This window comes from Cyrtonyx montezumae, unplaced genomic scaffold (genome assembly GCF_038088225.1).
Source record: "Cyrtonyx montezumae isolate F1298 unplaced genomic scaffold, pur_monq_1.0 scaffold_7, whole genome shotgun sequence".
Taxonomy (NCBI): Eukaryota; Metazoa; Chordata; class Aves; order Galliformes; family Odontophoridae; genus Cyrtonyx; species Cyrtonyx montezumae.
Genome location: NW_027072078.1, coordinates 18,275,106 through 18,301,471, shown reverse-complemented (window position 1 = coordinate 18,301,471; position 26,366 = coordinate 18,275,106). Strand labels below are relative to the sequence as shown.

The 26,366-nt window shown below is 38.8% G+C and overlaps 1 protein-coding gene across 2 annotated transcripts in view; it reads left to right on the top strand.

Moving 5' to 3' along the window:
* Window positions 1–19,538, top strand: part of CERS6 (ceramide synthase 6) — a 104,642-nt gene extending 85,104 nt beyond the window's left edge. Inside the window, exons 8-11 of one of the 2 annotated variants that reach the window (XM_065750956.1) lie at window positions 1,098–1,204; window positions 13,948–14,104; window positions 15,010–15,033; window positions 17,929–19,538. In XM_065750956.1, the coding sequence (XP_065607028.1) occupies window positions 1,098–1,204; window positions 13,948–14,104; window positions 15,010–15,033; window positions 17,929–18,090 (450 nt within the window). In that variant the 3' untranslated portion in view covers window positions 18,091–19,538. The remainder of the gene's footprint in view (window positions 1–1,097; window positions 1,205–13,947; window positions 14,105–15,009; window positions 15,034–17,928) is intronic. The other variant, XM_065750957.1, reaches the window with a different exon arrangement.
* Window positions 19,539–26,366: the final 6,828 nt, after the last annotated feature.

The following is a 26,366-nucleotide window of genomic DNA, read 5'->3' as shown; positions in this document are numbered from 1 at the left end:
TGAATTCTGCAGTCAGAATATCATTCTATGTGCATTTTGGTTATTTTTCTCCCTCCTAGCCCTCTGGAAAGTCTACACAATCAAGCATTTTTGAGATAGGGGAGCTGGATACATGTCCCCTCTGAGGATGCACTCAGTGCACTGAATTAAGCTCTTGATATACCACACGGTTCTGTAACTCTGTACATTTTTGGCACAAAGAATAAACAAAAGACAATCCCTGACTTAGGGATAATATTTTTGTTTACACACACAAACACTCTGGAAGCAGCATAAATGCCTTGCTGCATGTACATGCTGTTTTCTTCAAGGAGAAGAGTACAGGGAAACTTCAGGAAAGATCAGAGTTTTAAAAGAGTTTGAGTGAAGTGTATCTGGTTGACTCCTTGACCAAGAAAGGAGTCAGAAGATTGCATGAAGGTAAGTGAGAGGAGAGCAAAACTGACTGAGATGAGGAAGAGGAAATAGGAGTAATAGAAGCCTTAGAAAAAGATTTGGAGGGAGGAGTATGCTCAGAAACTGTCGTGTACAGGCCAGAAAGGTAGGAGAGAGACTGTAGGAGAATATAGGCTGTAGGCGCAGTGGAGCATTTGTAAAAAGAAGTGCTATTATATATCACAAAAGCTAGAAGGTGGAAGAGTATGGGACAACTGAAAGATACATAGTTACCTAAAAATGAAAATGCAGCCCAATGGGAAAGACTCAGATTGTAACATCGTGGAAAGGTGAAAGTAGTTTAAAAGGCTGCAGGCAAGGGTAGCAGAAACATAGTGAGGTTCAGTAAAGTCTTTGCAATAGTTTTGAAAATTGAAACTGTAAGTTTTCAAAAAGGAAATGGAATGGAGGTGAACGAAATGGAAGTAGTATTCTGATTCTGTGAGTTTTTTATTTCTTTCCCCTGAGAAAATGTTTTCCAACTGCTTGATGGAAAGGGATTCTGAGGTTATTTCGAGACAGCCCAGCAAAAATGTTAATGATTTAATCAACGTTTGATTTCTCCCTCTTTTTTTTTTCTTTTTGTTTTTATGATTTATACACATTTCAAGAGAATTCAGTAGTCCTCACCAGAAGTAAACAGACATTTCTTTCTTTTACAGGCTGCCAAAATGGCAAACTATTGCAAGTGTCAAAAACTGAGTGACCTTCTGTTCCTTATGTTTGCCATTGTCTTCATTGTCAGTAGGCTTGGCATATATCCGTTATGGTGAGTAAGCACATCATTTCCACCAAATGCTAAGCATCAAACAAATTTGAAAATAACTATGTTGTAATTGAACATGATTCATTGGGATTACTCTGTTTCCCAAAGTGTCAAGAAGCGTTTCAGGTATAACCAGGTTTTGTAGTAGTTACTTGCTGGACTGCCATTGGATTTACAGTGTGATTGACAAGAAACATATGGGGCTTCTGCTGGTTTTAAGGTAGAAATGGATTGGAAATCACATGGCTTCATGTTAGCAAGTAGTTTCTTGTGTTGGCAAAAAGTGAGAGAGAAAATAAAATATTAGTCTCTGAATGCATTGAACAGATATAAGTCTTGAAGTTAGGATCTTCTCTTTAGCTTTCAGTGCACACTTTGTGAACATATTCAGCTTAAAGAGTGCACAGTGAGCTAAGGAAAGTCCAGCCCTGCTGAAGTGAGTGTAAGGATGTTATTGCTGTGCAGATTTGCAATACCGCAGACATTTGTTTTCCACCCTTTATGTTGGAGATACTGGGAAAGCTCTATAAAACATGCATCTTTAGGGTAATTATACAGGTGTTACTGTAATCTCACCTCTTCCCAGACAAAGCTAGTTGCTTATGTGTACACGTACTCTCTTTTCTTAGGTACACACACATGCGCACATACAAATAGACACAGATATTTGATTCTATAGCTAGGATCTTCAGTATTCAGAAGGCTGCAGGCTCATTCTATGTTGGTAGAGAAAGTCACTGAGGTTTCTCTGTGAGTACAGTATAAGTTAGCTTTGCCTAAAAAAAGAAGTGCTCTGCTATTGGGTCATGTGCCTTATATATGAGCAGGGCTGGGAGGTGTTAACTTCACATTTTTATGTTAAAGATTCTTCCTTTCTCTAGTGTGGAAATTTTAGTTAGATTCTGTTCATACCTCTGTGAGACCAGGAAGGATCTATCGTTATGTCAGAAGATAATGGCAGTAGTTTTGGTTTTGGGAAGCATCAGAAAAGTTACCCCTTGCAGAGAGGCCTATTTAGAAAGATTACAACCAAGTTCCTTATTTAAGAGGACAAAGGATGTGCAAATACCAGCATCACCTTTTGTTACAATTTCTTCTCAAATCCTATAAAATGGTACCTCTTCAGGGCTTTGTTTCCTGAAAACAGGTTAAGCCTAAGGTCCCATAAGGATCTGTATCATCACTTCTGATTAATACTAGGATGCAGAAGTCTCATTTTTGGGTTAATGACCCCAAAAGATTATGTGATAATGTCTGATCCCTTCTGCACTTTGAGTTTGTTGAGCCCCACAATGAAATGGTTAGACATAAAAACTGCATGCTTTAAAATGCATGTTATATTTTTCCAATAAGTGATAAGTCATTTCTTAAGCATCTTTGCTTCCTTCTCCTCAGTACTTCTTTGAAGTTAACTTGGCCATTCATTGAATGAATGTGAGTTGATTTTTCTGTCTGTATGATCCCAATTACGAAAAATTATGGCATTTCTGATCATAGGATTTAATCTAACCATAAACATACTACTTTATATTGGGAAATGCAGGGAAGGCTCAGTCTGATTATGCCAGAAATAGAAATCTCTGTACTCATTTCTTTCTCCTTCAATGGTTTTAAATCAGTAATAAATTTACACTTTTTTGAGTACTTTGAGGTGGGATTTTTTTATACAGCTGACCTGAGAGGAATTCAGAGCATGAAAGGGTGAGGGTAGGAAAGCTGAAGCTCAGCTATAATTTAATCTGGCAATGGATGGTCAAAGGGAACAAAGACGTGTTATTATGTAAACACATAGGTGACAAAAGGAAGACTAGAGGCCTACAGCTGAATGAGATAGGAGACCTGGTGACACAGAAAAAGTCCGTGTCTTGGACAGGCTAATGTAGATGACTATACCTGAGCAGGAATTTTGGATCAGATAACCTGTGGAGGACCCCTCCAACCTCAGCCTTTCTGTGATTCTACAAGCTGCCTGAGTTTATCTGCAGCACTAGCAGAACATTTAAACCATTCTCTGTGTTATTTGAAATGGCAAAGAGGGAACTTTAAATTTAGACTTCAAATTTTATTACTTGGACACAAACTTTACCAGTTCACTGCTTTGTGCTTGCCTTGATAAGCAGTCAACAAAGAGCAGATTAATCTTTCCATGATGTATGATCTTGAAGGCAGTCATTAATCCTATGCACATTTAACTAGAAGCAGCTGCCAGGTATGCTTTTTCTCTTGATATATCTTAAAACCGTCAAGGTCAAGATTTTTCCATCCTTTACATCCCTTCTGTGGTAGTCAAGTTTTTGAAAATCCACACTTTAACTTTTAACCTGAGACATTTAAAATAACACTACATTTGTAACCAGAACTGAGGTTCATGCCCTCTAGAGTGATCTCTGTGAAGTACTGCAGCCAAATGTCGCACTGCAGAAAGCCCTTGCTTAGGACTAGGCAATGTTATGAAGATTAACATGGCTAGTGAAAGCTAGGCATATAGTACAGCTGAAGTCTGTGTAAATATCTGTACTGCACACTTCATGCTATCAGACCTGCAGAGTCTCAGAAGACACTACCTGCACAGCATTAATTTACTGAGCAAGAAATTTGAGCGCTGCTTTACAGGCATAACATTTTGTGCTGCTGATCTGGAGTGCAGACATCCATTCCTGTATGTTCTTGGTACCAGCAGCAGTTCTACAACATTTCTGATTGAACGTTGTCTGAATCCTGATCTGTGGAGTACCAGTGTGCTGAAAGCAGGATGAAAATTGTGGTGAGTAGATCTAGGAAAGAGCATTGCATAATAGCTTTGGGTATTGATGTTGACATCCTTGGTGTCAAATACTGGACTAATGAGGACAGCAGGTTACAGCTATGGGCAAGGTTAGTTGCTAGACAGTATAGGCAATAAACTTTTTTATTATTATTATTTTTATTTTTTATTTTTATTTTTTCAAAAGTGGAATGTGTTTGACATACTGCCTGTATAATAACAGTATTTTGTTCCCGTGGAACCTGTGGTAGGACACATCATAACACTGGAATGGTTAGGTGATATTATACAGAATAGACTCATAAAATCAGTGAAGATAGAGGGAAAATGTGTGTACCTAGCAGCAGACAACATACTCTTGTTTCACAGATAGAATGGTTACACCAGCCATCCCTCTGCCTCTTCACCTGATTTACTGACCAAAGAGTGAAGAGTGTGTCTTTTTCATTTGAATCTGTGAACAGTTTAGCCTGGACCTTGTAAATATGAAACTGAAATGTAAATATTGTTTATATTGCTCACTGAGTCCACCTGGAACCTGCTGCTGTTTGTAACAGTGTTTGACATTTCGATCTATGACCGGAAATAGTCATTTTCCTGATTTTTATACCCTTTCATTTAAAACAAACAAAATCCAGCATTTGAACTTTGGAAATTTGTCTACTTAATAAATGGACAGTGCTGTTTGTTTTTGTTGTTGTTGTTTTGCTTTTTTTTATAACAAGAAAAAAATTACATTACAAGAAAAGTAAGTTCCTTGAAGTACATGCAGTCTTTAATACGCTTACCTGCATGACTAAGAAATAGAATATCAGGCTTCACTGAAATCTTATTAAACTATGAATCACAGATTAGCCTTCTACAATACCTTCTAACAGAAAGGAATAAATTGAGAGGTATCTTCAGAGGGTGGCTCCAAGGAAAAGGAAAGCTCTCAATGGAGCATTAGTTGCAAGGATGTTTCAACTATAGGGAAGGGAGTACTAAGTGCCGTGTATATGATCTGTGATTTTTTTGATACCGTCATTTCTCCAGACCTGAGTATCAATTTACATACGCTTAATGGTTATCCCTACCAACATCTGTAATCACAGTGTTTGGAGGCAGTTTCATAGTTCTCAGCTTGGTTGGGAGCATTGCACATGGAATCACAGTTAGTAGGGATTAAGCATGGGATGCATGAACTTGTATCTCACAAATCCCCTTTTTCTGTGAAGCTGCAGTTCTAACTCTTTACCCCCATTAGCTTGCATGTCAGCAAATATGAGTCATTGGAGTGGCAGCAGGCTAGAAAACATAGTTTTGCTCTCCTTTTCCTTGATGCTGAATATTCAAAGTAGTAAAATCTGGTGCTTGATTAATATTACATAAGCATGCAAATTTCTCTAGCATAAAAACTAAGAGGTAAAAAAAACAGTTGGTGAGCATGTAATGTGAAAGGAAGACTGTAATTTATAAGTAAACCTCACCCACACAGGAAGGCGAATATCCAAGGCAGAGTTCCAACAATACTGCTTATTATGAAGTGCAGGCATGAGCTTGTGCTCCAGCATTGCACAAGTGCCATTTAATTCTGCATAAAGGTGCTAATAAAGAATTCAGAATGTATCAAATGCTGTTGTCTGAAGGTTGTTTAGCAGCAGGGCTAAGACAAAAGAAACAGGCAATTAGGTATATATTTAGCAGTCTTTCTGCAGGCATCTGGAGTTCATTTCAGCAATAATTCAAAAACCCCAGGACACTTTCTGCCTCCTGCCACTAAGTGAATGTAGGAGTAAAGCTGCTATTTTCACTGACAAGACATTTTGCTTGTGAAATTCTCCCACTTGTGCATAATCGCTGTTCTAGCAAATTACAACATAAAACAACTCTCTGAGTTGAGGGAATATAATGCCTTCTCAGGTGATACAGAATTGTAAAGAGAGTGAAGACAATATCAAAGTGAAGACTTGACAGAAGTGATTTGAGCTCCTGGTTGGTCTAATACTGTGGTCATACTGAGAAAAGCCGTTGCCTCAAGTCTTTCTTCATTCCAATAAGCAATGCAAGTTCTTGTCACTAATTCTCAAACGTTTGGTTTTAGTGTAGTTACACAGACCCAGTCTTCTCTCCCGTTGGTAAAGGAATTATTTGCTTTTTGATGTCATTTTGGTTTTATTTCAGTAATCTGAAAGAAAAGCTCCAATGGGCTGTAATATTTATTAATCACTTTTTGAAGTGTACAGAGGACAAATGGGCACTAACATTACAGGAGATGTAGTGCTGAAGATGATAATGCATTACAGCAGCCAAGATTTCCAACCTTTCTTTGCTTGTTGCAGAATCATGAATCATTATTCTGAGAACTGAGAAATTTGTGAAGTTGGGCTAAAGAGGAGTTCCCAAGACTACACACTTACTATGCTTTTCCTTCCACAATATATGTGTTGTGTTTTCAGCATGTAAAATCACTGTTGAATGTAAAATTCAACAGTGCTTTACTCCAGTAGCTTTACTGTACAAATGTAAGTGAAAGCTTGATTCAAGCTGATGATAACGAATATATTGCCTTCCTCATGTCCCCCAAGTTCTCATCTAGGTAAATTTGGTATTGTCATGATCCAATTATCGGAGGTGATGGCTTGACATATGTATTCCCCATGGAAGATTAAGGCAGAAAATGAGACCAAATACTGTCCAGTATCTATTACAAATCCTAAGCTACTAAGGAATGTGGGGAAGATGAGGAAGTGATAGTAAAGGGAGAAATCCTAGCAAATGGTTTACGCGACAGGGATAGTCACCAAGACAGATGCAAAGACATCTTGTTGGTCCATAGGGAGGCAGCAAGTCAGTCAGCGACGTTTTGTTGACCTGCACTCCTGCAGTTCAGAAGGGGAGTTACCTGTTCTTCCTCAGAATTCTTCAGGTTTTTATCCTCTCCATCAGCAGCTGGTTGCGAGGGGCACTTCTGGCTTCTTACAAGCATTACCCAGGTAGTTCTGTTGTTGGCCTCTTTAGACACTACTGATCCTTCCAAAACATCAGAAGCTTGAGCACAGATAGAAGACTGCTTTGGCTGTGTGGTGTGGCCTTGTTTAATATTAGTAGGTACATCGAACTGGCTCTTCCATTTGTGCATCTGTTTGAAAAGATTCTGTCAATAATAATTCTCACTGCTTCAGATGCCTGTCTTCTCATTTCAAATGTGCAGTTGCTAAATGGGTTTTTTTTCTTATGATAACAAAAACTATATTACCACAGGTCTGCCAGTCCTCAGAATAACTACTTGTTTCCTTGTTATTCTTTCATTTTTAAAGTTCATGAGAATACATGATATGGCTCATGGCTGATTTCTAATTGCCTTTTCATGGCAGTGATTATCTGCATGAATTAGGCAGGTGTAGAGTGATCCTTGCTGAGTTAAAATTAGCTTCTGTTCACCATGGTGTGCTGGAACAAACCCTAGTTACTTATTACTATCTCTCATCTCTGCATGACCAGCTGACTAGCCTTTCCTGAATTTCATCATTAGTTAAAGAACAGCATGGAATACAGCCCTGTTGTTAGTGCACACACTGGGTCTCCAAATAGTGATCCAGTATTGCCAGTTTGTACTGTTCTGTTTCCTTCCTTTTATCCTGCAATCAGCTTCTCTCTGAGTGAAATTGCAACTTGAGTTATTAATAGGGCAGCACGGAGCCCCTGTTAGTAGCAGCTGCTGCAGAGATTTGCTGAACCTCTCTTTTTTCTGGCCTTGTCCTTTTTCTAGCTTATTTTGACTGTTTTTGTGCAGTTCCTAATGTGCAGGAATTCGAATCATTGTTTTTGATACCATTTTTCATTTCTAGCACATTTTCTACTGTTTGTCCCTTTGAGCATGTGTATGGTGGGAGGGCAGCGTGTAGACCCTTGACAGAAGCACCCTGCTTCAATCCTCTTAACGTATCGGCATAACAGAAAGCTCAAATCCACAAGCATACTACTGCATCAAAACAAGATGTGGGCACTAGCTAAAGCAAGAATCCTGGTGGTTATTTACTAGGCATTGTGAAAATCTAGGTAACCAGATAAATCCCAGCTGCCCAAACCTCATCTGGACTCTGAATAAACAGTGTTTTACTTATGATGGCTTTACTTCTTCTCATTGGATCCTGAAGCCAGTGAAGACCTTTCTAGCCTGGCTAGTATTATGTGTAGAGCTGGACAAGCATCTCTAATTGCTCTTCAGTAAAATAAATTACATTTTTGTTATGAAAGTAAATCTCTTCTGACACTGTTTCAACCTCATTTTGCTCACAACACTGTCTAAAATAATGCACAACCTAGATTGTGGGTAGCAGATATTGAAGGAATGCATTCTTATTTTAATCCAATGTATTTGATAACTGATATTATTCATGGTGTCAGTAAGTAAATGCTGCAGAACTAACAGCAAAAATTACATAATGTCTTTGCAATCCACGTGCTCTGTAGTTTCAGCAGACAACTTATAGCCTATCTACTTAACAGCATTTAATAAAGAGTTTTTGGCAAGCTTACTAAAAAACATTTGAAAAAATGATTGACTTCAACTCCTAGCTCTGTAGCAGAGTACGTATAATGTCATTCCGTCTGCTTTTGTTGAAGCATTAATTGATGATGTCCTTAATGATGCCTGGTTAATTTATTTCAAGTTTGCAGCACTTGTAAACTGAGGACTCTGAGAACTATGTGAAGCAAAACTGGAGTCTTTGGAGTGCTGGGTTAATACTGATGAGTTTACAGGGAAGCTGTAAGAAATCAAAAGGTTACATGTGTCATTCATCACTGTGGCTTTGCAGTGTAAATAATAAGTGGCATTTGTTCAGTATTTCAGTTTTTAAGACTTACATGTGATCACAACTGGGGAAAAAATGAGATGAAGAAGGATTTTATCAGGTCTTCCAAAGTCACTTCCTATTCTCATTTTTAGCTTCTATAGTCTGTGCTCTGTGGCTGTAATAATGCCTCCTATTGCTGGGGACAGGCTGTTCAGTGTTCTCGCTTTTCTTCTTTTATTATGAAGTAATGTCCTTTCTAAAACCTGATTGAAAACAGGACAGAAACAATTGCCAGGATGCTGTTTCTGCTCAAAATTATTCTCAAGAGTGTAAATGTCTCAAAAGAAGGGAAGCAACATTGGTGATGTTCATGTGATCAGGCACTTCTGTATGTATTTTAGCTGCTTTTAAGTCAGCTCTGCAAGGCATGGTGACTGATGAGCATGGCTGAGCTGAGGAGGCTGAACTGAAGGGTGCCTCTGCCCCGGCAGTCAGCTGAAGTCCTCCAAAACGGCCTCATTTGCAGGAAGGAGGGGAGGAAAAAAGAGGCTGGCCACTGTTTGTATCTGAAGGATAAGTGTGATAAAAAATTGACCCAAGTTTTGGGCCGCTTTCTACAAGAAAGACACTGAGGCCCTGCAGCATGTCCAAAGAAAAGTAACAAAGCTGTGAAGGCCTGTAACACAAATCTTATGAGAAACAACCGAGGGAACTGGGATTGTCTCCCCTGAGCCTCCTCCGTACTAAACCTTATTGCTCTCTACAGCAACCTGAAAGAACATTGTCATTCTCTTCTACCAGGTAACAGTGATAGGATAAGAAGGAATAGCCGTGTGTTGTGCCAGGGGATGTTCAGGTTGGATGTGGAAAAATGTGAAGAGTTAATTACTGAAACAGGCTGCTCAGGGAAGTAGTAGTGTCACTGTCCCTGGAAGTTTTCAGAAAAAGGCACTGAGGATGTGGATTAGTGGGCATGGTGGTGATGGGTTGATGTTGGACTAGATGATCTCTGTGGTCTTTTCCAACCTTAATGATTTTATGATTTTTAAATATAGTCCATTCTGCGATGAGGGGAGTGCGCTTTATTATTATTTTCTTTTTTTTTAAGGGAAATCAAAGTGCAGTAATCCTGCTATTGACAGTGTGTAAGTCAGCTCAGAGGCTCTAGTGTCTGGCAGAGAGGTGACCGCAGCTGTTTTGTGAGTTTTGAACAAGTCCTATATAGTTCTCGTGTTGAAGAAAGTTTGGATAATCTTTTCTCCTGAATTGTTTGCTATGACATATAGCTGAACTCAACACACTCAGTCTGTGCTCCAAAAGTAAGGAGGAGAAATATTCTTCCCACACAGCTACTGCATTTACTTATACTTAACTGAAAGAGGCATCAAAAAGGCTATTATTTTCTCTGATTGCTTGTGTTGCAAAAATAAGAAACAGTCTTCCTGTCATTTACATTGTGGGCCTTTCCTATTTAGAGAATATCATGAACTCCAGTCAGAGGGGTCTTGATTTATATTTTCATTTGCTTGTATAAAAAATGGAGTTTGAGCTTTTAAGATTTGAAAGTTTCATTTTTAGCATGATGTCATTTCCCCCTGCTGTGTGTTGTGATCCACAGGTCTTCATGCAAGCATCTTGCCAGGATACATTACTGATAAAAGGTTTTACTGAGTATAATCACATTCTGATAGGAAATTTGAATTCTTTCCTTGTCCTAACATCTGCTGAAAGACTCTCCTGAGGTTTGAGCTTGGATTGTGAAGGTGACTCTAGCCTTGCTTTTTTTTTTCCTATCCACAAGGATGGAAATACTAGTATTCATGCCAGTGGCTGCAAGATCAGTTAATAGGCAGTAACTGTTGATGAGTACAAATTGAGTAAAGAGAAAAGCACAGCTGAACACAGGGCAGTGACAGCTTGAACAGAATGGTAACCCTTACAGTACATCAAACATGAATAATTTCCTGTCTACTGCAGCATTTTTGTTAAGTAATTGGGAATCCTATTGATCTACACAGGTCTTAAAATAATATGATCTCAGTGTCAGGGCCTTCTTTCTTATCTCCTCTCATTCTGCTAAAGATCCTTTCAGAAGCAAATACAGCAGATTTTGCCAGTTATGAGATGAATTTAAGCATACATTTTATTCTTCCTCCCCTCCAACTCTTTCTTTATCTCTCTTTCTTATATCCTCTTTTTTGTTTCATCCCAAGTGTAAGACAGGTGATCAGCTTGCCAAAAATTAGTTTCTGCTATCCAAGAGCCTGGACTCAAGCCTATTAAGTTGTTGAGAAGGGAGAATTATCTTATCTGAGTCAGCCCATGGGCCTTTTGCTGATAGCCGCCTGAGTACTGCTTATTCAGCAAGAGGATTGATTTTTTTCTCTGAAAGGGTGGTCAGGCACTGGAATGGCCTGCCTAGGGAGGTGGTTGAGGCACCATCCCTCGTGCTGTTCAAGAAGCGTTTAGATGAGGTGCTAAGGGATTTGATTTAGTAGCTTAGTGGTTAGGGATAGTGATAGGAGAATGGTTGGACTAAGATGATATTGTAGGTCCTTTCCAACCTAATGTATCTATGAATCTAGGAGTTGTATGGTGGTTCAACACAACAACAAGAGGCTGTGGTTGGTGTGATGCAGCTGGTTATTTTGTTGTTTTTGAAAATATGTTCATTTTATTCTGAGTATTAAAATAGAGCAGTACAGTGGCTCAGATATTACGCAGCCTGAAAGTTTACCACAGATTTTCATAAGGGTAACTGGATCTTAAGTGTTGAATGCGTTTTCATTTGCCTTCATCAGCCACCACCTACTTCAAGATGATAAACTGAAAGCTTCTCAGGTGCGTCACCCACTTGGGACATAATTAACAAGAAAAGGGAGACAAATATCTTCAATTAAGTCTTGTTTCCAAAAGCAGAAAAGCTAGCCATTTGTTTCAAATTACAGAGAAATGCTGACCGTAGTTTTCAGAGAGCTATCTTATATCTTAAAGCACTTGCATCTTAGAGTAATTTATTTGTTGGAGGTCAAATGCAGCTATTTCAAGTTAGAGAGCCAAGAATAAAAGTTTCCCACCATTTATTTTTAAAAACTCATATTTAGCCACTGTAGAATTGAAGAATTCCAGCGTATTCACAGATTTAAATACCTGAGCATCTTTCTGGGTGTTTGAACCAAAGACTTATTCACATATTCATCCAATAGGCACTTTCTCTTTTGTGTAATCCATTCTCATGCTGCTTTTCCCTGTCTCTGTTACTTGTGCAGTTTGTTAAACTTCTTCTGTTGAATCCTTTCAGAAGTGGAATTGGTGAGAAGTTGTCTAACTTTTCTTCCTTTCCTTAGTCTGTATTTTGGAAGAATTGTTCTCTGTATTCTGTCCCATTAACCTCGCCACATCTTAGGCTTTTGACATAAACTAGTTGATTTATACTTAGAGAAAGTTTACTAGGTTTCCCCCACTTTTTCTATATTTTTGTGTAGTTTTCATTCAGCTTCTGCTCAGACACCGTATGCATACTCCCTCTCCACAACCAGCCTGCGCATCATGTCACTGATACCTCCTAGAATACTGAGCAATTGGTAAGACTGATGAACACAGTTTTCATGGAGAATTATAGCCCTGTCCTTAGTTTGCCAGACACAAGCAAGTAAGAGTTCTGCTTTTTCACTGAAAGCTTATTTTGCACACCTAATACACAACAATTTGCGCAATTGAATTGTTTTTGTAATCAGAAACACTCTTTTTGACCTTTCTGTCTTCCTAATGTTCTGCACTTTGGCAAAAAATATGTATCTCTGGTGCTGCTTTTTTTGATTTGAGTCCTGTGGGAGCCTGTGGAGATGGGCTTTGGTCCAGTAAATCAAAATGGAAATAGAAACTTGCACTTACAGTTATGGAGCATATAAAATTGTAGACGAGAGTTGGATGTAAAGGGTAGGTTTACATAGAGTTGTTATTGATTTAAAGTTTGAATTTGGTATAGTAGTTAGTAGAACTGAAGTAAATACCAGTGAAATAAAACTGTGCTGACTACAGTTGTGTTTTGATATGCACAAGAGTTTCCCCTTGAATTAGAAAGTGGGGTACTGCTGTATCATGCAGAACTTCCATTGACAGAACAAATAGCAGAAAGCAGAGACTGAAGAGTTTGTGCTGACAGAATAATGTGATGTTTTTCTGCATTAGCTAGAAAACAGTTTCTTTTTCTGATGTCCACTCCATAATCAGAAAACATTCTAAAAACACAACTGGTTATAAGTTCCTTTCATTAAATTATTAATCATGCATGTATCTTAGTGAAATAAAGCAAAAATAAAAAGGTAATATATTTATTATGAAATGCCTTACATACTGTAAGGCCAGAGTGTTGGAAATCACTGCCTAATTTGTGGTCATTGCTGTTTATATAAATTACATCATGTTGTACTCTGTCTTTAATGTGTGTACATACTTATTATTTCTTGAATTGATTTTAATGTTTTTGTAAAGGGCTGTGGCTGTGGCAAATGTGATTGTTTATTAAAAAGTGGAGGTCAGTGTCCCTAGCATTTCAACAGCAAACTCTGCTGTACTGAATCCCTACAGGACCTCAGTTACATCCCTTTTGCATTCTGACAAAGCACATCTATTGCCATCTAGTGACTATAGGCTGGTAACTAATTTGTACAGCTCTCCACTGAAGAGGTTGCAGATCCCTATTGCAGCCTAGGATGGTGTTTTGAAGAACATGCTACTGGTGTTTGGGAGTTGCATGCAAAGTAACTGTCCCCATATATACTACTTCATTTGTGTTGGCAGTACACAGGTACCACCCATGTCTGGAGGAAGTCAAGATGAAAAGATTTTATTCAAACAAACAAATAAATTAAATAATCATTATTATTAATCAGGATTTTGGTTCTTTAAGACAATTGACGCCTGCCAGCTTTATAATAGAAGAAACACATACTGAGAATCTTTGTTTCCTGTATTTGAAGTCTGTAAAGTGACATTAAACACTGAAAGCCAAATTTTGGTGGTGGTTTTCTCTAGAGACACCAAGATGATTCAGAAAAGTCACTACTGCTGCAAGTTGCAACTACAGATGGGTAGATCCCATCTAATCCTGTGTTTGTTATCTTGATTTAGAAAGGACATCCTATTGAGTTTGCTGTCTTAAAAAAGTGTAATGATTTTTCTGTCCCTTTCTCTTCTAGGATATTAAACACTACATTGTTTGAACTGTATGAAGCTCTGGGCAATTTTCCTGCCTTGTGGGTCTTCAACGTGCTGCTTGTGGTTCTTCAAATTCTGCACTGTTTTTGGTCTTACCTAATAATAAAGGCAGCCTACAAAGCTATTTCAAAGGGCAAGGTAAGACAGCACTTCTAGACTTCTGTTTCATGTTTACTATTTTAGTCATTTCAGTATCAATATGTGGTCACTTTTGGGGTTCTTTTTCTTTCTGAACCCTAAAGACACGTCTTGCGTAAACACTTCATTTTCATGGAAATTTTTTTCCACTACCTCTAACAAATGTAAAATAAGTTAATAAATTCTCTAAAGCAAGTGTATGTATACGTGCCTTCATGCAGAGTCGGGTTTTTTTTTTTTTTTAGGTTTTTTTTTTTTTTAATTACCTGATGCACTAAACCCAACTAAACTAGGGAAATAGGATTTTAAATAACAAGCAAACTATTTTCTGGGGGCTGCCAGTTCTGTTGTTCTTCATACTTGTTAGAAAAGTGTTAAGTGTTAGCTTGTAGCGTAAGCTTAGTGTATAGCTTAAGTGTTAGCTGATAGTGATAATAATAACACAAACTGAAATTCTTCTGTCTTTGCTAGTGACAAGGTTACAAACCACAACCTCTTCTGTTGTTTGGTATTCAGGAGGCTCTGCTAAAGTCTGTTCCCTTTCTTTCTAAGATCACCCCAGAAGGACTGTTTGGGATACAAAGTAGTATCTTGTTGGCATTGTTACCTTTGATGGGGAGATGTAAATCACAAAGATCGCTATCCGCATTTCACTTTGTGCGCAGAAACAGCACTTTCATTTTGACTATTAATGTTACACCTAAGGATTGTGTAAAGTACACTGTATTTTTCCCTTAAGGACTAGAGCTCTTAAGTAGTTATTTTAGATATGTGGCCGCCCCAAATGGAATCGGAACTGTTCCATACATAACTGCTTTCTGTGAATGTACTTCATAACTTGGCCTGTTGTTTCGCACCCTCTCTCACTCTGCTTGTCTGTCCTTTCCCTTGTGCTGCATTGGAAGGCTGGAAAGTGGAACCCCTTGCATGTAAGTTTCTTTACACTGACTATAAAGAAGATATATTCTGCAAAATACTAGAGTGTTTGTTGTTATTGTTTTGCAGTTTCTGCTTGATTTTTTTAATTCATCATTTGTATTTATATATTTGAAGGAAGGTTGTCTTTTAAGGCTGTTTTTACTTGTTGTCTGTACAACACAATATTCATAGTAGCTTGGTGTTAATGAGTTACAACCATTTTACACATAAATATTGGCAGAATAAGCAGCTACTCTGGCACCACTCAGGAAGCATATGTGAGAGTATAGGTCCTCTGCCTTGTAGTTCAACCAAGGAGATTTAGATTGTATGAAAGCAGAGTCAGACACTTGTAGCATGACAATGTCCAGGCTAAAACTGCATATACTAGGACTCTTCCTCTAGATTATAACATTCTTCATTTGCAACCATATTCTCTCAGTTTCTAAGTATAAAGTAAGCAGTGCTATCACAGTGCATTACATATATCTTACAGTAGATCTTTATCCTTAGTTATTGTTTTATTGTTGGATTACTGTTACCCACCTTTGAAACAGCCCAGTAATTTATTACAGGAAATTTGTAAGTAATCCTGATAATCTGTTTCTTACTCTCTGCTATGCTTAGAAGCTTTATAAATCTAGATATATATTTTCTAAACACTCTCTTCAGGAATTACACCAATTGATTATTTTGGAGATAAACAAAGAAAAATAAGTACTGCTATATTCGTCCCATATTTTAAGTGCAAAGACCCTGGTATGTTACCTTTTACATTTTTTAAGTGGCTGAATCATTGGATTTTCTTTGGATTAATTGGCTTTGGGGTAGACCCTACCAGAAGATTTAGCAGCAAATCTGCTGTATTAAGAGAACTAAAGATGAAGGAAGGATTTTCTGATGATCGGCTTGCCTTCACACTGATCTAAGATATATCTTCTTGAGCCCATTCTATTTTGTCTGATAAAAGTGTAATTCTAAGTGTATTTCTGTATCTGCAACAACTATAATATAAGAGTCCCTGTATATGAGAGAGATTGAAGTAATCTGTTAATGGAAGCTGTGTAGGTATGACATGGAATTTCTGACCACAGCTGAAGTCCGATTTCACAGGTGCAAGAATTGAGGCCCTGCTGAACATTGATACTAAAAAGCAGCTACAGGTATAAGGAAGTTGTGTGTTTCTTTTTTCTCTGTTCAGTGGTGCCACTCAGGTTTATGATATTTTAAGGACAATAGCAGCACTGGGAACCTCAAAGGGAAATAGTAATTTCTGAAGCAACAGCTGGACAATAGAATTGCCTCCAGAGCTTTCTGGAATATAGAAGATTTACTGTAAGCAAAAAATTACATTAAGTGACATTCCTGTTATGTAATTGTTTTGGTTTCTTTGGGGATAAGTCTTGCCATGTGTTTTCTCACATGTTTTCTTTGTGCCCATTCACTATGGTAAATTCAACCATAACTGTCAGATGTGGTGATCTATACAGCATGGATAGATCCTGACAGAATTAGGAAGCTCAGCTATACAAATGGGAATACAAACAAGAATGGAAAGCTGCATCTTTAAATTTGCAGACAACTTGAACAGAAAGAGGCATGAAGTTTATGGGGTTTTTTTTTGTGTTTGTTTTTTGTTTTGCTTTGTTTTGTTTTACTTCTTTTCTACCATTTGTATAGATTTTTAAGCCCAGGTTGGTTAAAGGTCTGTGATTAACTTTTGACCCTGCTTTGAGAAGGAGCTTAGGCATAGACTTCCCAAGGTCTTTTCTGACCTGAGTAATGGGCAGTTACTGGGAGCTGTACGAGACATTGGCAGTGCCATTGTTACCTCCTGGAAAAAAACCAACAATGCTGAAGAATAGGATAGGCAGGGCTTTTTCTTAGCGGGATTTTTTCTCTTCTCTCTTTTGCTGTCCTTATCCTGCTTGTTGTTGTCTTGCCCACTTGTTTCTCCCCCCTCTTTTCCTTGCCTTGGGTAGCAGAATCACCTTAGTGATGTTTAGATGTCAAACTTGGTGATCTTCACTTGTGACCCTCAGCGAGCTCTACAAAAGAGAAGAGCAGACTCCTTAGCCTCAGGAGTAGAATTCATAAAGTAAATGGGTAAACATTGTCAGGGATTAAATTCAGCGGGGAATTAGCAGAAAATCACTAGTGATTAAGGCCAGTGTGTTTCTGAGGCAGCTTTCTAATGGAAAAAATTGGACAGATGGTTGAACTGCTCAATTGCATGTGTGGTTCCTGTGATAGGACTGGACTATGTCCTATGTTTCCAACCACCATTCTCACCATTTTTCTGAGATCAGAGACAGCAATTGCCTGGTGTAGTGAGCTATGTTTAGGCTAATACTTCCGCCTTCTACTGCCAGCCCACAGCACATTTCCTGCAAGCTGTGTATTCTCTAGAGAATGATTTAGGAAGTGAAGGGAAAGAGGTTAGTGTGAATATTTTGCCTTTATCCTGACATTGTCAAGTCAAAGAGAAGTACCCCAAACGAAGTGTAGGAATCCCTGCACCAGCTATGAGCCTACCCACGTACTGAAATACAGAAAATAAGGTTGTAAGTGGGAGGGCAAAGGTACAGGGACTACGCTGAACTAGGGAGTTGGAATTGTTGCTTCCTTTAGTATGTACCACCCTTTGCATTGAGCACTGTGATCTCCTTTCAGTGTACTACCTTGAATGCATCAGTGCAAAGTTCTCACCTTGCCTCTGCTCACAGAGGTTGTGTGTACAAGCAGCTGTGTCTGAAGAGAGTTCTAGGCAGGAGGAGAAGTGTGCCAGAGCTGATTCCACTTTTGAATCTCCAGTTAAAAAACTGTTTGATTCTAGCTTGAGTCAAAAAAAACTCCATTCTTTCCTTAAAATTGTCAACTGCTTGTTTTTTCTTCAAACTCTACAGGTAACGAAGGATGACCGAAGTGACATTGAGTCAAGCTCAGATGAGGAAGAAACAGTACCTCGTTCAAAGACCCTGCACAGCACTGTCACCACTAATGGGACTGGTGGTGCCAATGGGACAAACGGGTATCTTACTGGTAGTGCTTGCTCAGAGGAGCATTAATCTTTGAGTGTCACAAGACACAAACAGAATGAACTGTTTGCTACTGTAAGTAAATTTTGAGTTGTGAATGCGGTTTCTTCATATATCTCAGCATAAAAAAAAAACAAAAAAACAATAGGAGTATCAAAGCATTCTGATAGTGCACTGCCATACTCCCTGTTTGTGAATGAAGACAACACATCATTCTGTATACGTAGGTGGGCATGCTGTATGTGTATGTAATTGACACAATGGGAGCAGTATTTTGACTTGTACCATCTTTGAAATATTATTTATTCTGTATTCTTTCTGTGAACTTCTGGACAAAAGGGAACATCCATTCTCAAACTTTATCTGTTGGGATTCTCAGTGGTGGAGAGCATCATGCTCTAATCTCTTCTGTCTATCCCTGTTGCTTTTGCTGAGTCTGCTATAAATAATAGATGCTTGATTTATTACTTAGAAAAGATAGAACATAACTTTACAGATTCTAGTTCTGCTTCAGATGTTTTTGCTACCTTTGTGCTTTAAAGTGCTGGTTTTGAAACTGCCTATCAAATCATATTGGCCATCCCTCCAACATAAAGTTTTAAGGACTGGATCGATAGTTTGAATACTAGGTAATATGGTCCATTAGTAATGAGGGGAAAAAGAACCGTTGTGATTGTGGAAATGTTATTTTAGCAAAACCTAAAATTCAAAATTGGTGGTTAATTGCATTAGAATTAGATTTGATTAGTTGTGCTAATGTCCAGAAGTGTTGATGTCAGCAGTTAGGATACACTCATTCTTGCCTTTTATTTTTCCTTGCAATTTTTGACATTTCTAGAATGCAGCTTTTTACAGAGATTCCATGCTGAAAAGTACTTGTTCAAGTGCACCATTGTGAATCCAGAACTCACTCCTGAAACTACTCTTGCAAGTTCAGAAGGATGAGAGCAGAGAAAAAAAAAAAAAAAAAAAAAGAGCAGATGAAAAGTCATTGCTTCCTTGGACACAGTTTGTTCTAGGTATCATTCTTACAGTTATTGCCACTTTTTTAGTAGGCTGAAGAGAGAAAAGGCAGAATGTCATACATTGCTAGAAGTAGTTTAAATGCATGAAAAATTGAGCAAAAATCACTTCAAATAATTCTTAACGTAAAACTTTGAAGGTTTATCACTATTCTATCACTTTTATAAATAAAGAGTGTCTGTTAAATAATTTTGCTCTCCTATTTCATCCAAGATTTACGAACTGTGTCCCAAAGAAGACAAAACAATACCCAAAATAAACATCATTTTAACATGATATACTCACTTCTTCCTAGATCAAAGTTTGATATAGTATGTTAAGGTCCATAAAACTCTCACAGAACATCTTTCTAACAGCAGTGCCAAAAGTAGGCAAGGTTCTCGGGCAACAGACTCTATGCAACCTACTGTTCAACATTATTGTGTATGTGTACACAGAACCAATGTGCTTGTAGACCAAAGACTTACATACATACATACATATATATATATACATATATATATATATACACATACATACAAATATACGTGTGTATGTATATATATATATACATATAAAAAAAATATATATGGAAGGAAGGAATAAACCAGGAAAAAAATGTAACAGTGTGTCTTCTATATTGAAAGGTACTGGAATGCTGTCTTCAGTTGAAAGTCTAGTCCAGGAAATATGTCTTAGTCCTTCCACCTATGCAAATGGTAAAATATTGATGGTTTCTGGCATCATAAAAGGTGTTTAAAGGCTCTACTGTATACAGACTTCACTGAAGAAAGTTTTATTGCTACTACTCTTTTTTTTTGAAAAAAAAAAAGGAAGATTTGTTCTATTCTACTTGTGAGTCTTATAAACTTCTGACACTTTTATCACTCATAGGAACCATTTGCACATTAGAAAAAGATGTGCTGAAAATAAGGATAGAATAGCATGAATGAAAATTGTACCACCACTTAGTAGAGAACAAAGGTAAGAAAACAAAAAACTTCTAAGTCATGGGAAAAAAACTGAGAGTATTGCTACTTATGCAGCATCCTTTATAGTTGAGCAGTTTCAGTTTGAATGTCCCTGAGCATATCTGAGGGACTAAGGGAGTCTCATTTAAATCTCTCTCTCCTCTAAAAGCTTCTTTGCCTCTAATTTATTTTAATTTGTCTCCTGTGTCTCTGATTTTAATGCATGTTATACATATGAAGATAGCATATAACACAAGTAATACATATGAAGATACCATGATTTCAGTAGAGACTGTCCCATTTACAGTATTTGAAGTGGCCACTGTCTAATTTATTCTTAAGAGTATACTGATATACTAAGAGTAAATGATCTTGGATTTTACTGAATAAGAATTATTAGTTCTGAAATCTGTTTAGATGGTCCTTGAGAAGTATATTTTTGAATCATAGAATATCCAGATTTAGAAGGGACCCACAATGATCATTTAAGTCCAGCTCCTGGCTCCACACAGGACCACCCACATTTCAAATCCTATGTCTACAAATATCCAAGAGTTCCTTGAATTCTTGGCCACTTGAGGTTGTGCACTGCTCAGGGGAGCCGGTTCCAGTGCCAACCAGCCTCTGGTGAATAGGACTAACATGCCTCTTTCATGATGCTCATTTCAATCCCTACTGGATTTCCCTTTTGCAAAGACAGTTACAAAAATGGCATTCTGGCAAATATTTCATCTTACGCGGGGACAGAATATTGCTCTCAACTGTCAATGTACACCTATAGTACGGAAATGTCTTTGATATCTGGACAGAAAGCAGTTCCCATTAACAATTTCCAAACAAGAGGCAGGTAACCTTGGTCCCTGTTGATCCTCACCAGATGTTCTGTATAGTATAGAATCAGACTACAGTCAGTGTTACAGCTGGAGTTGACTAGCTGCCTCTGGCTTAGTGTATCCTCACTGTTAAATAATGTAATTTGCATTGAAGCTTGGATTTAAATTAATTTGAATTCTAAACTAAGTTGCATCTATTATGCACTAAAGTATATAAATGTTCACTGTGGTTCATCTGACTCCCAGTAACTTATTTATCTCCTCTAAACCAGGCTTTTTGGAGTCCGTTCTTAGCAGCCTAGAATAAATAAAAATGTCTGGAAAATAGGCAAAGTAACTGAGTCAAAAGGCATACTTGTGGAAATGGGGTAAGAGCGAAGAAGCTTCAAGTACTTAACTAAACTTTGCTAAACAATTTTTAGTAGAGATTAAGAATTCTTACTTTTTTTTTTTCTGTCCTTACTGAGAACAACCAAGTGTTTTTGTGATCATACTTGGCACCGTGTTTTGATTCATTGCTTTGACCAATGGATGTCAAAACTTTGGCTTCATCTTCCAGAGAATATCATGCACTTGTTTCCTTTTCAGTTGAATTTGTTTGCTTCTTTGCTGAAGAGCTTTGTGAGGTGCTTTTGGAGGTTACCATACGTAGAGGTTAATCACATATACTGAAAATTGATTGAAGTGATTCCAATGGCTCGTGGTAAACGTGGTATCTTAAAAGGTTCTGTATATTCATACCTTTTGTAGAATTGTCATTTTAGAAACGAGGGTTTGTATTCTATAACCTATTTGTCTTCAACCTCTATGCTCTCTTTCTATAGTACAGTACACGGCACAGTGGTTAAGATGTTGAAGTAGAAAAATGAGGAAGTGATGTGTAGAGCTTGTTAGTAAATGGTAGAAGTTTTTCTTCTCTCCCTAGCCAGTCCAGAGTTTATTAAAATAAGATTCAGGTCTCCTTTTACTTACTTCTTTTCATATTGTCATGTTTTGTACCAGAAAAAAAAATGTTGTTTTTTTCTTAAGAAAACAAAACAAAAACAAACACTTAAATGAACAGTGCAGAAAATGGAAGAAATATCTAATGAAACAACAATGGGGAACGCTGGAGTCATTTGGATCTTGACTGCTGTTAAAGAGTGCTAGTTCTATAATACCAAAGCGTCCCATGCTGTTTCCTTGTTGCTGTTTTGTAGTTTTTCTATGTGTTAATTACTTACTGACTCTAGCAGAATTGAAACAGATTCAGATCTTCCTGTTTCAGTCTGGGACCATTCTGTGTGATTGCTAATGCCAAATCCTTTTTCTGAGATCCAAGTACATGCACTAAAGCTTTGCTTACAGCAGAATTATTCTTTTCTTAAATCTGTGTCTGTTTTGAATGAAAACCACTTATAGTTTTGAACGGAAAATGATAGCAAAAGCTGTTACCCTGCAGCAAATGTCAGTGATCAGTCAAGTTGATTTTGACACCGTGTGTTTTATGCAGCCTGTTCTACTAGGATGCATAATGCCTGTTATGTTCTTTCTTTTCATTAGCAGCCTTCCATATTCTCACAGAAATGTGGGCTATCATTGATTTTCTACAGTTGATGCTTTAGTAATTTTTTTAATCTATTTGCTACAACCCATTTTTGTATGTCTTCTACTTGTCTACTACTTGTGACATTTGTTGTAAGAAAAGCTGTTGAATACTTTTTATCCTTCCTGTAATGTAAAATCTGATAGGCCTAACTTCAGTGTTCTGCAAACTACAGTTGCCTTTAAACCATAAGGAAAAAACAATTTGTATTACTTGCTTTAATGGGTTTGATTTGGAGCAGGGACTTCATGGGAACTTCAGGAGGACAACCTTATTCTTTATTTCTTTTTTTTTTTTTTTTTTCAGAAAGCCCTAATAGAAGTTTGGAAAAGTGGCATACATGTATAGCCTTTATATTGTATGGATTTCTGATTGTAGTTGCAATGAAAACACAGTGTTTGAATGTGTCTGCACAGAATTCTGTTTCTGAAATTGCTTTCAATTTGAAAAATGGATGGAAATGTTATGAAATTACGTTTTGTAGCTGTGATAGTGATTATATATGAGATGAGAGAAAACAAAACGATTATCTTACCAAAACTAAAATGATCTGTGTAATTAAAGACATTTTATAGCTTCTGTTGAACTTCATCTTCTTGTAGTCCCAGGATTTAAGTTTCACAGACAAGCTCTCATACTGTATTGTGCATGTTGACTGCCTGTTGCAAGACAGGGTCAGAGTGAGGCAGATGACACTATTTCACCTGTGTTTTCATTCGTGTGCTTGAGCAACTCTTTCAGAAATGCAATGATATGTAGGAACTCCGCTGTCCCAGACACAGTGATGTGCTAGCTAGCTGAAAGTCCTTTTATGTACAGCTGTTGCATAGAACTTCAGGAGTTATTTTGTGTTTACTCTGGTTTTGTTGGTTGTTTCTTTTTTTTAATATGGAAAATAATTATTCCTCATAAAGTCTCTGGAACTAATCAATATTGTGGGCTATTTTAATTTGGAGAGACTTTCATAATAAACATAAGTATTAGGAACATACTGTCAGTTGCCTTCTTTTGCATGAAATGCAAACATGTTTTCCTTAGTTTTAGCTCATAGATTGTCATTCACACTCCTGATGACAGCATTTTTAGAGCAGACCAAGTGTGTCTTTGCAGAGGTTGTCACTGTGGTATTGTCTGGTATTTCTTGGTTGAAATGGTTGATACCAATAAATGTCAGAAGGGCACATTCTCTCTCTGAGGAGTTTTTCTCTATGAAAAATAGAAGCATGGCAATTTCCTAGGATTTCAAATATAAAATTCTGGAAGTTATAATTTCTGAATGTCCAGCATAACTCACTTCAGAAGAATTGTCTTTTTCTCAGTGTAGGTGGTCTGAAGCCTTTCGGACCCGCCGTCGGCTTCATTCAGGTGTTCGTGTTCGTTAGGGACTCATCGGTCTGTCCATTTACCTCGGTGCACACCAATGTGGTGGGTGGTAAAATGGCGTTTATTTGTTCGTAACAACAACTTTTATAGTTTACCATAGTTTCGTTTACGCCCCTCAGGCGCTTGCATAATTACCTCCTTATCTAGGTACCACAGGCATTATTACCTTATTTGGTCACAATTAGCACTACTCCCTTATCTGGTTACTATTGGCAACCCCTTGAGGGTGGAATTCTTCTGTGATCACCCCCTACATTCCTTGTGAGCAGAATCTTTCCGTGATCACTGGCTACATTTCCCCCTCCCGATGCATTAATTTCCCTACTGTAATCAGAGAGGACTCTACTCGCGTACATCCCGAAATCCCCGCTTTACGCCTATACATGCTATTGTCCTCTCCGGCAAGCCTTAACCCGTTACATCCCGATACGCTAAATAGCCTAGCCTCTACAACCCTATTACGCGTTCCTTTACCAGCTATTCTGCATCTTTCTATACTCTATGTGATAATTGATTGTACGATCAATCATCCGTTGTGCGCAACCTAACAGAATTTGCAAGAAGCAAGGCAAACATACTAGCAGAAGCAACATAACTATAAGTCCCAAAAGCAGACCCTTCAGTAAATGCACAGTCCATCCCCCAATGTCTCCGAACAGTCCACGCAGCCAATCTCCAATTGGGTCCTCTTCCACGCCGATTTTGTTGACGTGTTCCCTCATAAGCTGCAACTTCTTATGTATGGATTCACTGTGGTCACATTGTAATACTGTTCATTCTCGTTGGCAGCAAGGGCTTCTTCTCCGGGTCCTTCCCCTCTCATCTTCTTCCCTGGGTCCTTTTTCGCTCGCCTTCTTTGGGTATCCAACCAAAAATGCCTGCAAAAAGAGAACTCGCCTCATCTTTCCTCGTCATACTATCCCCACGACTCATGTCCGGTTTGACCTTTCTAGAAGGAATCCAGATAATTTTATCTGTCTCCGCATTCTTAACCGCTACATAACCTCGACCCCATACTAAGACGTTCCATCCCTTCTCCCAACTACCCGCTTCCGTACGTACTTTGACAGGTGGCCCTTCAGTGAGAACAGTTGGTTTCCAATGTTTCTGCACTGGGGTCTTAACATTCTCACCTCGCTCAAAATGATTCAATGCATACAGTGCTTTTGCTAATATTTCTCCTTGCCTATTCGTTGAGATCCTTTTCATAAAGCCATCTCCTTCCGCGAGCACACGGATCTTGTCTTTCAAAAGTCGATTGGCTCGCTCTACCATAGCCTGACCTTGGGAATTCCCAGGAATTCCCGTTGTATGTGCTATTCCCCACCGTGCCAACCATTCTCGGGTGGATTTTGAGGTGAAGCATGACCCATTGTCTGTTTTTACTGCCTTAGGTTTTCCTAGCGCGGCAATAGCTGTGGCCCAGTGATGCTGAGCCGCCGTTGATGTTACACGACAATGTTGGGTTGCTACCACCACCGACGAAGCAGTATCTACAGTGACAGCTAACCAAGAGCGCGGTGCCATTCTCGGTTCAAGCGTAAAGTCTGTCTGCCATATCTGTAAGGGTCCCAGGCCCCTGGGGTTTACTCCAGCCTCTAGCGCAGGGGCCGAATTGCAGTAAGGACAGGCCTGGATCACTTCCCTCGCCTGCTGCATAGATATATTACATGCTCTGGACAAAGCACGAGGCCCGATGTGGAAGGCCGTATGGAGGTCTTTGGCTTCCCTCAGTGGGTATGCCTGGAGGGTGGCCCGTGCGTCAGCCTCGATATTCCCCTCTGTAAAAAATCCTGGCACATCAGAGTGACTGCGCACATGAAGGACCGCGACCACGGCTGTTCTCTGGTCTGTGAGTGGGGTAATTTTCCGTCTGTCTAAAACATATTTGATTATCTCTCCAGGTGTCATTAGTGTGGAGGGCGCTGCTCTTTTAAGCTGTTGAATGTCTGAGTGTGTTTTCTGCCTAAAGCAATCAATAATCACAGGGGCCCGTGCGTCTGATGGGAGATCCGACCCTTCAACCGCTTTTATGAGGCGATTGGCAAAATCCACGAAGGATTCGGATGGGCCCTGTGTAATGTCTGCCCAAGGGTCAGCAGGCTCCGCTAACCGGGCAACTTCTCTGAGTGCTTGGAGAGCGGACGCTGTGATGGCAACCAGCTCTCCCGGTCTCAAAAGTGCGGCCTGGCCCTCTGGGTTCCCAGTCATTCCGTCCGCCAGACCCCGTAAGCGGTCCAAGTTGGTTCGCTCCCCCCGCCCCTGACCGTTAGCGGGATGTCGAGGGTCCCGGGTAGCTGCCGCCACTACCGTCTGCAGCTGGATACTCCACGCATCCATCCACAAAGCATATTGGGCGGGAGCTAGTAGAACCCTCATAAGATTCGTAACATCATGCGGCAGCAGCGGGGAAGACATAAGAGCTTCCACCTCTGCCATAGTGACTGGAGATCGTAAACCCTTGGTCCTGACCGTGTCAGCCAATCGCGTAATCAGTTTTGGCTCCAGAGGGGTCCAAGCCGGTCCCTCTGT